At 36.6% G+C, this 12,034-nt stretch overlaps 1 protein-coding gene across 1 annotated transcript in view; it reads right to left on the bottom strand.

Annotated features, from left to right (window-relative positions):
* Positions 1-12,034, bottom strand: part of LOC109825357 (exosome complex exonuclease RRP44 homolog A) — a 14,769-nt gene extending 2,735 nt beyond the window's left edge. The window contains exons 1-20 of the mRNA XM_020392206.1: positions 11,740-12,034; positions 11,517-11,654; positions 11,203-11,360; positions 9,876-9,931; positions 8,892-9,014; positions 8,674-8,804; positions 8,305-8,545; positions 8,063-8,219; positions 6,314-6,554; positions 5,981-6,137; positions 5,837-5,905; positions 4,880-5,005; positions 4,712-4,764; positions 3,824-3,930; positions 2,097-2,151; positions 1,896-1,995; positions 1,698-1,809; positions 1,434-1,554; positions 1,136-1,195; positions 939-1,044 (exon numbers count right to left, since the gene is read on the bottom strand). Coding sequence (XP_020247795.1) covers positions 939-1,044; positions 1,136-1,195; positions 1,434-1,554; positions 1,698-1,809; positions 1,896-1,995; positions 2,097-2,151; positions 3,824-3,930; positions 4,712-4,764; positions 4,880-5,005; positions 5,837-5,905; positions 5,981-6,137; positions 6,314-6,554; positions 8,063-8,219; positions 8,305-8,545; positions 8,674-8,804; positions 8,892-9,014; positions 9,876-9,931; positions 11,203-11,360; positions 11,517-11,654; positions 11,740-11,793 — 2,365 coding nt within the window. The 5' untranslated portion in view covers positions 11,794-12,034. The remainder of the gene's footprint in view (positions 1-938; positions 1,045-1,135; positions 1,196-1,433; positions 1,555-1,697; positions 1,810-1,895; positions 1,996-2,096; positions 2,152-3,823; positions 3,931-4,711; positions 4,765-4,879; positions 5,006-5,836; positions 5,906-5,980; positions 6,138-6,313; positions 6,555-8,062; positions 8,220-8,304; positions 8,546-8,673; positions 8,805-8,891; positions 9,015-9,875; positions 9,932-11,202; positions 11,361-11,516; positions 11,655-11,739) is intronic.

Raw genomic sequence — 12,034 nt, 5'->3', positions numbered from 1 at the left:
GGAGGCTGTTTTTTTTAAATACGGGCTTCCTGTTTTGCAGTTAGAAGCTCCATGAGATGTCGATAACATTATAATTTCAACGTGTCACTGGACAGGTTCAGAATAGGGCGGGAATTGGTCGTTTTCAGGACAGGTCAAATTTTCTGACCCTATTATAATTGACCAAAATTCAATCCGTTTAATGAACAGGTCAAATCGCAATACCCATAACTGACAAGCATGCAACTCTTATCACCTGAACTAACTAGTTTCTCAACAGGTCAGATTTGATTTCTAAAATGATATCATAAAAATGCAAAACAAAGGATTCCAAACAACAGAATAAAAAAAGTAACTTTCCATAGTCTATCCAACTAGATAATCACAAGTTTGAAGTTGAGGTGGTGTAATTTTATTCATTTTTAAGTTGCAAGCTAAAAAACTTCGAGAACTCAACTTGAACATGTGAAGAACGACCAACATCAAGTAAAAAAAAGTAAATATCAATCTATTTAACCAGGTCTTTTCTGGTCACGCAGGTAATGACTATACTGAATCTGAGTTGTCTGTTAAGAGAGTCGATCTCATTAACCCATTTAAGACCCACCACCTGTAAAAGGCCAATCCTTTCTCGCTGACTTCCCAGACTAAGACTTAACTACAGCTGCATAGTTGTGCGTATCTTATACTTCAAACTAAAATGTGAACAGTCTAGGTAGCACCGAAAGTTGCCCATAGCTGCATGGCCTCAGACTGCATCAACTAGATTGATAATGTATGTCTGATAGCAAGGTTTTTTCTTCTTGCATATAGTTGCATAAAACTGCACCATTGTTACTCAGTCACGTAGAGTAAACCACTTACTGACTTCATTCACTCAGAAGCATAGTGATATATGATATGACATATGTACTCATGGACAAAGGAATTACTTATCAGTGAGGAGAAAACACACTTACCTGCATACCGCCGAATAGGAGAAGTGAAATGAGTATAGAGAGGTGTAGCAAGTCCATAATGGTAAAATTCTGATAAGCTCAAATCTCCACTAGAGAAATAGACTGCCTACGCACATCATGATCCAAGTATCAAACTTAGAGACTACATGATCGTAACTATAGTATCTTTATCAAAGTCCTCACAAATGAAATTATACCTGTGTCATGCACCTAGTAGCCAAAATCCTGATCAGCTTATTAAAGTATGGATCCTCACCCTACAGTTAGAGACAAATAAACATCATGAGTACCCTGGGCAGCAAAATAACAACATTCCAGCTTTATTTAAAAAAGGCCTAACATCATATTATCAACCGCACAACAGAGCACTACGCAGAACTTAAAAAAAAGAACTTACCAGGACCACTGCAGAAGCTTAGCAAAAGGAAAAAATTGAAGTGTGTGAGTGTGGGTGTGGGTGGGTGGGGGTTGGTGGAAGATGGAATGAATCCTCACCACTGCACGGTCAAGCGAATCAGCTAGTGCTTTAGAAGATGAAATATCCAGATCTAAGCCAACAGCAGCAGCTGTACGCAGCAACGGTTCAAGCATCTCTTTTGTTGGAGAAGGATGACGCCTGATTCCACATCAAAAGTAAACAACAACATACAAGAACATAAATCAATCTAATTTTAGCTTGTCAAATAGAAGCTACTACTATCTTATCTATGTTGGTTCATTCGCCAAGAGAAGCGTTACCAAAAAGATATCCGGGCATACCTCAACAAGGAGCACAAAGGAAAGTGTTTTAAGATCTTTTCTGCAACAGAAATATTAGCAGCAAGCATAAACTCCTCAATCATTTGATTTGCCTCCCGGATCTGATACATTCCTGCCAATAAATGAATAGTTAACCTCAATCCTGAATCCTCTTACCTCTACTATGAATTAAAACCTTCTATAAATTCAACTACTAACCAATATCTAAAGGATCATGAGTTTCAGTATCAATTTGAAATTTAACTTCTGCTGACGCAAGTGTAAGTGCTCCTCTGTCGATACGCCTTTGTCTCATGATCTGTTTTAACATTCAAAAAAATGTGAAGAGCATTCAACCAGATCATTAAATTAAAGACTTTTTTTTTACTATGTAAGTGTAATGGATTCCAAGACACCAACCTTTGCTAAGGAGTTCATATTTCGCAGGTCAGTTGTTAATGGGTCCGCTAAGCGGCTGCAAGAGACATTGGAAACAATCAGAATAAGATATTGGTTTACACAAAAATAAATGCAATCCACAGGATGCAGCAACAAAAACCATCCCGTTGAAGCAAAATTAAAGCAAATATCAAACTGAAAATTCAGAATGTAAGGTTTGAATCATGGTTTAAAGTATCAGCCAATATCAATATATATCACAGTTCTCATATCAGGATTTTAAGCATCTGCTCTCCAGTTCAGTCAAAACCGAGCAATAACAACAGCGGTTAATACTTAATAATTATTAATAACACAAGGATTGGCTAATAATTGGTGATATTAGGAGGAAGTCTGGGCTTCGGTTCACCAAAAGTTTATTTGATATTGTATTATTGTATACATATAAACTTAAAAACTAATGAATAGAAAGTTCATGATTAATTTGACTTATTGCATGTATTGATACATCTGACCAGAAGCTGTAAAAATCAACAAGGCTCTCGATATCGAAACCAATAAAACCAAACTCGAAGTATAAGATAAGATAAAAGGCTAGATTTCAAGAAACTACGATGATAGCTTTTACTTATTTTTCATAAAGCTACCTTAAACTTTTTCTTCAGATAAGTACAAAGTTGATAGTTTTGTAAAAAGAAGTGAAGAAGACATGGAAGGTTCTTAAAATTTAATCACGGTAGTTTCAGGGAATTTATTAAGTCTGCAGGAATTATGCATATCTGTGTAGTTTCTAAAAAAGCATCCATAATTTCATGGTAGTTCTAATCGTGGTAGTTTTTTGGAATTTAATGTAAGGTAAATCCACTCAGCGGGTCATGTGCTTCTGGAGCAGAGTTAAGTTTTTGTAATATCTTAAAAAGCAAGCAAAAGTAGTTTCTTGAAATTCAGTCCAAGTAAACTAACTCTTAGTGCCAATAATATGCCTTTTATATCAACAAGCTGGAAACCTATGTTTACTGCAAATATATGCACTACAATAGCAGTGTGTGTGCGCGAACAGTGTGGGAGGAACATAGTCCAAATCTTTCCTGGTCCTGTGATTGTTGTTAATGGTCTATGCATCATCCCCATCTTAGCCAACCATTCCAGCCAATTCTAGTGAAACGTGTTCAGTAATCCATAAGGCACATGAAGGCAAGAATCATCGTCGAGTTGATGGCACAAGAGGTCAAAAACAAAGAGGTGATGAATTTGGCAAGATGAAGCAGGCCGCTAATACCAATACTGATGACTTCCTAAACATTAATAAAGGGCTACAGATTGTACAATAATGGTGCAGGTAAAGTTTCAGCTGAGCTTATAGAAGTTCAAAATACAACCATAACTTCAGACCTTACTTCATAACACTAAAGCCAGAACAATTATCCCCATTTCACTTCAGGAAGCAAGAGGAAACCCAACCGATCCATGCACAATTAGCACATTAAACAAAGCTTAAGCATGTGGTTTCGTCAAACATTAGCACATTAAACTGAGCTTAAGCATGTGGTTTCATCAAACATAAGTTATCATAAGCTATGTGGAAAATGAATAAACTAAAATTTGATTTCGTTGAATAATGGCGTTAGGGTAAGAAATCTAGTGTAAATAATCCTATAAAACAGCAAAAATAAAACCATATAACTAAGATAGTCACCCAAAAAAGCAGCAAAACAGAAACAAAGCATACAAAAATCAGATGGAAGCACCTGTCATCCATTCTTGCTTGAGCTTCTACATACGACATTGCAGCGCAAGACTTTATAACACTCTTAGTGTATCTTGAAGATAAAATTTCTGCTTCTGGTGTCATCTCCTGTAATTCACAGAGAAAGAGTGGGAAGAATCAGTGAAAGTCCTGAGATCCATTGATGTAGATTTACCACAGGACTAGAAAAATGAACTTATGCGAGAAATTTTATGGCTTTTGTAAAAAATTCAATAAAAAAGAAAGACAAATCAGTAAAGAAGAGAGCACAATTGAGTTCAACAAGGACGCCATTCTCCAGGCACACTGCAGATGACTTTTTTTATTTATTCTTGAAGAACATCTAATGCAGTTGGTTAAAAAAAGGGACGAAACAGAGATAAAAGAGGACAAGCACATATCTGACCGTGTTCTTCCTCATATCAATGTACATGATAAGACCTGACAAACAGTTAATGAAAAAGAAAAAGAATCAAAACAAATACTGCAGCCAACACAACCATTAAATCATATGGAAGTTTCCTACGAAGACTTCCCATGTGGCCTCTCAGACGAATTATCAGGCATGCCCCACATCACAGGTTTCACCATTTTTTACCACTCAACGAGGTAAGATACCAGCACTTTGGAGAAAATGTTCTATGAACATTCTGACTTTAATTAAGGATGACATTGACTTATAGTCTACATTCTATCGAGAAGACATTAAACAATACTATCATATCTCAAAACTAGAGATAAAACAAAGAAAAAGCTGGCTAAGGTATATGAACACTCAAAATAGAATAAATCTCCTTAATAGCATAATCTCCAAATGCATGAGTAAAGCACTTAAAAAATTGTCAGTGGCTAACCAACTATGTAAAATGAGATTTGAAAAGGTAAATACCCATAGAACAGAAAAAGCCAGTCTCTCCACATCGGAACGAAGAGAGCATACATCTGCAAAATAATGTAACTTTTCGAATGAGTATAATTATATTTTGAAAGAAATCAAAAGAATTATCCACAAAGGATCAAGTCAAAAATAATACAAAGGTATATTGAAAAAGAATACCTTCAGTCAAGGGCTTTGGAAGCATGTCAATCCGCCGTTCTACAAGATAAACAGATGTACCCCTCTGTGAAGCCTCCTCATCAAGAGGAGTCCCAGGATGAACAAAATTTGTTACATCAGCAATATCTGATAGATATTATTAAAGATCACAACAACATGAAGATTATAAGTATTTAACAGTGAGACAGGAATAAAGGTTACTAGTCTTGTGACAATGTGATTGAAGTCCTGGCTATGATATTAAAGGCTATGATAATGTCATTTGAGTTCTTCTTTTTTCCTTGTTATTTACAAACATGAAGGGTAGGGAAACAGCTACGAATCAACGAAGTCATGGGGGCCAATGCTATGTGCAAAGATTCAATGCGGATTTTAAAATTTCGTACAGAGGATAGCTCTATGCATCAACTGAAATGGAGGATACAAAGTTACACAAACCTTAGTGCCCTCTTTAAGACAAAATATGCAAGAGCACAGAATATTAAACTACTTCGGTACTACCCTCTTTACAAATTCATTTCAAGTTGCAAGTTATTCAGCAAGACCAAGAAATTAAAGGCTCTTATATTTTCAGATGACATAAAGACCAACCTGGTATGTGCATCAAGATTTGAGAGGTAGGAGTTCGGCAATGACTTTTCAAAAACATGCGTAATTAACATTAGATAATCTTTACCAGAAGTCATGCTTCTGTCAAAAGTTAACTAAATTTTAGAGAAAGATACAACAAGAGAAAATCAACCAGTGTAGGCATTTGATCTTGAGTTCTATCAAAAAGAAATGCACAATTCAAGAGAAACATTAAGATTAGTGCATGCAAGCAACTGTAATGATTATTTAGTCATCACAGGAAATATACGACTCTAAGCCCTATATTAAGTGATTATAGAAGCATGATATTGGTGAAAGCAGTAAAATTCTAGTATAATGTAGACAGATGAGATAGATGGAGGATACGAACTCCCACTTCAAAATTCCCATTGGGAAGAAGCGTACAATGTAATGCATCATCAATATCCTTGCAACCTGAGACAATCATAGCACAGCGAGTTTGTACAAGATAGAAATATTGAATAATGAGCAGTTGATAAGTAATATTACCAGGTGGATCCACACTAAATACACGCACATGCCGTAAGTCCAGTCTATGTGGATTAGCCAGATCTTCAGGAGACAAAGACCAGGGCAAGGGAGGCAAACAAGCAAGTACTTGTGCTGAAAAAGGTCTTGAGTTGATGTCATTCTCAATCAACACCACCTGTTAACTCAAAATTAAATCCTAATAACTATAAGTCTATAATGTCTTATATGTTTGATATATTATTTGCTTTCAGCCGAAGATCATAGAACCCTCAGTTAGAAAATGATTCTTTTAATTTTTTAAACAAGATCAGCTCTTATCATATAACATAATAAGGTTGCAAATGCACTTGCCTCACTTTCAGTGTCTCTATCACCAATCTCCCCAATGGTCCGTACATAATGTCCCGATGGATATCGAGATGAACAATCCCAAGAATCAACAGCAACAATGATTCTCTTATCCAGAAGGTTTCCAAGCTGTCTAGTTTGAATCCGGATCTTAGGTATCCTGCGGTCTTTGGAGACGAATAAAGCATGAGCAACACCACCATTACCTGCTGGTAAAGGCATTGGCTCCAATGACCCACAATAACTACAAAAGAAATAGAACTTGTAAGTAGGGGTGCACTCGGTCCGGATACGGCTCGGATATGATGCTTACCATATCCATATCCGCTTACCCATCTCGGAGACGGATATACCTTGGTAAGGAAAATTCATAACCATATCCGCTAAAATCGGATACGGTTACAGATATACATGCGGATATATGAGCAGATATGCATGCGGATACAAAACGAATATGAGAAAACTAGATAGTATGGAGAAAAACATAGTTCATGTGATACAAAAGAGTTCGTTAATATGTTCATTATAATTGTAATTGAAAAGTTAAGATTAGACATCTTGAGAATCAAAATTAATCACAAATCCATAATCTAAGAATCGAAACTATCGTAAGAGTATGACTAATATGTATTCGGATATTTCGAATACGGATACGGATATTTTACTACAAAATCATATCCTATCGGTTATAGATTTGAGTAACCATATTTGTATCCTAACAGTTACGGATATTTCCTCGGGTACGGATACGGTTTAGCACCCCCACTTGTAAGACTTTGGTAATAATACCATCTTACTAAAATCAGATGACAGCCAGCAACGTTTTAACAATTAAATCTGTATAAATATTTGATAAAAGTATTAAAGGTCATAGACAACACCAACTATTTAAATTGTGAAACAGGCTCGAGTGCTATGATAGCAAAGGAAAATGGGAAGAGCATTAGACTGGGATACGTCTAGGTGGTTTACTGGTATAGATTAGAAGCATACATTCGCTGCAGAAGAGAAAACTTAAGGAGTCTCAAATCAATCTACTCACATGGAGGACCTAATAACTACGGTTTATGCAGTGGCTGAAATTGAGTAAAAGAAACTAGTGTTTTAAGTAGGCCATTTATACTCTCTTCACCAATTTTCGTACAGGAAGCAAATCATGCAAGTTACTACCTATTTAGCTATCAGATCATTCTGGGATATTACATGAAATGTTTACTCAAAAACTTAAATGCATTGTGTGACACTAGATCAAAAGAGGGTGTCGAGGGTCTATAAATAAGTATACTCCATCATGTCGATAATCAATCAAATCAAAAATTGCTTCACAGTTGTTCCAACAAAAGTCACTCCCCATGAAATGCTAGGAATATGATACCGCATTCACTATACTGAACGACCAACTTGGCCTAATTCCATGCTTAAGGTCAAGTTCCCTAACCTATTAGCTTCCTGAAATCCATAGCACAACGGGGAGAAATTGAAGCACAGATAAAATAAAAAAAAAGGTCCTGACCTCAAGAAGGATGCATTACACATGTTACTTTACTTTTGAATACTTCTAACGCTGAATATGTGGGAAAGGTGGAACTAGTGATATTTAACTAAAATGACGTCAGAACAAGAGAATACTGTTTGATACAAGAATCAATTACATAACAAGATCAATCTAATCCTAAAATATCGGAAACAAATCAAGTTAATGCCAAAACGAGCACTTCAGATTCGCGTCTAATAAGCATTAAGTTAACTTACGAGTGCCAGTTACGTTTTATAATGCCAACGACATGCCCAAGAGGACGGCTGGAATCAGGAATCACAGATCCAGAAGTAGCTTGCAAACCATTTGTATTCCTGGGAGCATCATCAGCACTGCTTGGAGCCAAGCGAACACCATCATCCTCATCATCTTCTGGAATGAGATAAAAACAGATAAAAAGGACATTTTCAACCGTCATCGGTAATAAAAGTGGAGATCATATTCTCTACAAGGATACCATTGTCAGCAATCATTGAAGACTCCCCCTCATTCCATTGATCTTGTGGCAGGAGTCCCACAGCAACTATGTCTCCATCAAAAGCTCTATTCATGTTTATGCGACCGCGAATAACTATTTCATCACCTATACTCTCACTGCCAACATAAGCCTCAAATGGATTGTAACGATTAACTCGGAGTTTGCCTTGATGGTATATGCCATGTAACAAGCCAGAAGTAATCTCTGACATGGGTTTATGCTGCATGACAGAGTGACAACTATCTATAACTAAAAGTATGATAACAATGAAGAAAATTATTACACAAAAATTAGTAAACTGCATTAGAATTGCTGATAAAAGTGTATATTATAAAGTAAATAATATACTTCGCTGTAGATAATTTTCTTCTTTGATGGTCTCAGATCTTCAACATCCTCCATTTTCGTATCTTCAGAGGTCGGTAGCACAAGCAAGTCCAGAAGATCAGGTTGCCCAAGTGATTTTACATACGACTCAACTGAAAACCAAAACGCCTTTCCAATAAGTTGCTCAGACAATTAGAGTTCAACTGAGTAGTTGGGTTATATCTAGCTGGTAAAAGTACCTGTCTCTGCAGAAAGGCCCTCCTGAATAGCTTTGCTTTTATTCTCTCTATCATTAGTAATAAGTATGATTTGTGTTTTTCCAACCAAATGACTTTTGTACCATTTTGCAGCCACCCGAATTGCTGAACAAAAAATTAGATATTAATATCGAAATTTAGAGTCAGCTGAGATAATAATTAAACAGCTATAACCGAGTTAAAATTTTAGTTGTATCCAACATATATATCAGATTATAGTATCGGCAGTTAGGTGGCTCAAAATATTTGAATCTATGTGACAAAAGAAGTCACTTGCTGAAAAGTGGTTGCGTGTGACAAGCAAGAAAGAGACGGTCAAGGAGTATCAGAAAATTAATTTCCTGTTACGATCTTCTACGATCAGTGATACTAGATGGGCAAACTAAAGTTACTAACTACATTACCCAGGCACTCTTATAATAAAGCCGTACCCATACCGGAAACGTATCCGACACTTTCTCGTACCCAAACTTCATGGACACTTCTTGAATATATGCACGCATTTATTACAACATGTACTCAATTATACGATATATGTGTTAATTTAAAACACTTGTCAAACACTTCTTGGACGCATAGCTTACACTGCACATCCATTTCTTGAAACTAGTTAGATATGGTTGGGTTCGTTGCAGTCAATACCCTATTTCAAAACTATATAGTTAAAGGGTCGTTTAGATGTCTAGTAAAAAATTGAGTAGTTTCCACTTTATGATAATCAATACGATAAAACAAACTTAAAAATGTGATCGGAATTTTAATTCTAATGACACATGAAGCGGGAAAAAAATGATCTCATGTACATTATGAATTCAATTAGATTAGTACTAAACCATCAAAGGCAACTGAAAGTTAAGATTTCTTCCCAATTAAAATTATAAAACAAGTTTTCAGCAATAACAACTGAACTGCAGCAAAAAACCAAAAACATATCGGCCATTCAAGACAGAGAGCTTAAATGCCTACCTCTGTCATTTCTGTCATTTGGGCTTTCTCCGGCCTGTTGAACAACATTAGTCGCCCTAAACAAAGAAACCACATGACATGTTGAACTCAGCAAGTACATTCAATAGCAGACAAACATGATCCAATTTAAAAGAAGTGCATGTTTCAGAAAACCCCCCTGAACTTTGGGGAGTTTCACAAAAACCCCTGAAATCTCAAAAAGTTCTTCCCACTGAAATACTATATTATTCTAAAAAATAGCCCCTCTCAAAATTCAGAAATATCGGTTTCACATTGACATGTTGAAATCATATGATTTGCAATATCTTTCACCTTCTATTTATGTAAAGTTTCACATTGTTTCCCATCCACTACCCATATGGGTGCTTGTTGTAGGTTTTAATTACTTGTTATTGCATGTGTTTTCTTTATAATGGAAGGCTATAAGAACACATGAATTTATTTGTATTAGGTGCACATATACTTCGGTTTTACTAGTTTCTTGTTTGGAGAAATGACAGATATATAATAAAAATCCTGCAATTGTTAGTTGATGCAGTTAAGTAGTTTAGAATAGTAATTACGAGTTTAATTTTCAATTTCAGTAGAATTTTCTTTTTGTTCCTACTAGTATAATGCACGCGCTTTGTATGTGAACATTTTTTTTTGTAATCTTTTTCTTTGAGTGTAAAATTATGAAGTGACTTTTATAATAACATAAATTCTTAAATTGAACAATTAATAAATCTTTACATTAATAAATAAAGTTGTGTATAAAGAATTGTATTAGTAATTTTTATATTCTGGATAATTATTATACTTTAATAAGAATTGTCTAAACATATACAGTTAAGCTGTTCTAGTGTCTATTTGGTTTTCTATGCAAAAGCAAAAACTTGGTGGTTGCTTGTGAAAATGAAGACCTTCTCATGTACTTTTTCATATGTTTAGACAATATAATTATCAAGTATGTGAAGATTCCATTTATGATATTATATCAACCTATCCGATATGGCAATCCGATATTTTTTTCATGTCCCCCGATATATCCCCGATTTCCGCTATCCGACATGAATTTTGGCCGAGCGACATGAACCCGACATCCGATATTTAAAACCTTGCTCACTTCCATCAGTTCAATCTTATTGAAAAAGTATATAACTTTTTTGGAAGCTCAGGAGGGCAGTTGCGAAACTCACCAATGACATTCAAATGCTGTTATACCTACTCTAAAAGTTGATGGTAGTTTTGTGCAAATCACCCCAAAGTTCAGGGAGGGTTTTCTGAAATTCACCCACCCTTTAAAAGTTTAAATTTTCATGCTGGAATTGCGAAAAAAGCCACTCACTTGAAATGCTCATTGGCAAAAACATAGAACTTCCTCATAGGGTTAGTACAGAGCGCCTTCAGCCTATTATACACCGCCAAGTTCTTGTGCTTCACCTCCTCCAACACCACCGAGAGAACCACCACTTCGTCAATCGCCGGGTTCTCGAGCAAATCAATCTGAAACCCTCACCACAGTCAAAACAAAGCAATCTTAAAGAAAAGGGCTCTCTCTTTTTTTTAACCTACACACCCCCTAAAATCAACCAATATTTGCAAATTTACCTAAAACATTTGCTAATTAGAAAAGATGGCGGCTTGAGGAAGAAGAGGGACCTGATTGAGGACGACGTTGGTGTCCACGACGAGGACGGTGGAGGCCGAGGAGCTGAGGCGGGCGGAGGTGGGGTCGCATGAGGTGCAGGCGTGGGATCCGCAGTAGATGTCATCTCGTAGGTAGTGCTCTCTCACGTTCTGTTTGCGATCACAGAGAGAGAGAAGGAGAGAGCTAGGGTTAGGGTTAGGGTTTAGGGTTTTGAGAGAGAGAGAGTTTTGTTACCTTTATTATTCTTCCGCCTTTGGTCTTTCGAACGAAGGATTTGTTCTGCAGCATGGCGACGGGTTTCGGGCTTTTTTTGGGGGGGCGAGATCGAAGGCGAGGGTTTAAGAAGTGGATTTATGAGAAGGAAGAGTCACGTGCTAGGCGCGTGGATACTTCTTATTTTTTGGGCGGGCGTGACGGCCGTTGCCGTCGCCGTTAAGGCTGACGCCGTTGACGATGCTGTTGAAGGTTGGGGTATCGGGGAATTCTCGAGGCGAAGGGGAGTAGGAGAGGCTGCGCTCGTCGCCGGAGC

The sequence above is a fragment of the Asparagus officinalis genome, chromosome 10 (genome assembly GCF_001876935.1).
Source record: "Asparagus officinalis chromosome 10, Aspof.V1, whole genome shotgun sequence".
NCBI lineage: Eukaryota > Viridiplantae > Streptophyta > Magnoliopsida > Asparagales > Asparagaceae > Asparagus > Asparagus officinalis.
The sequence above is the reverse complement of the archived record's forward strand: the minus strand, read 5'-3'. Positions and strand labels throughout refer to the sequence as shown.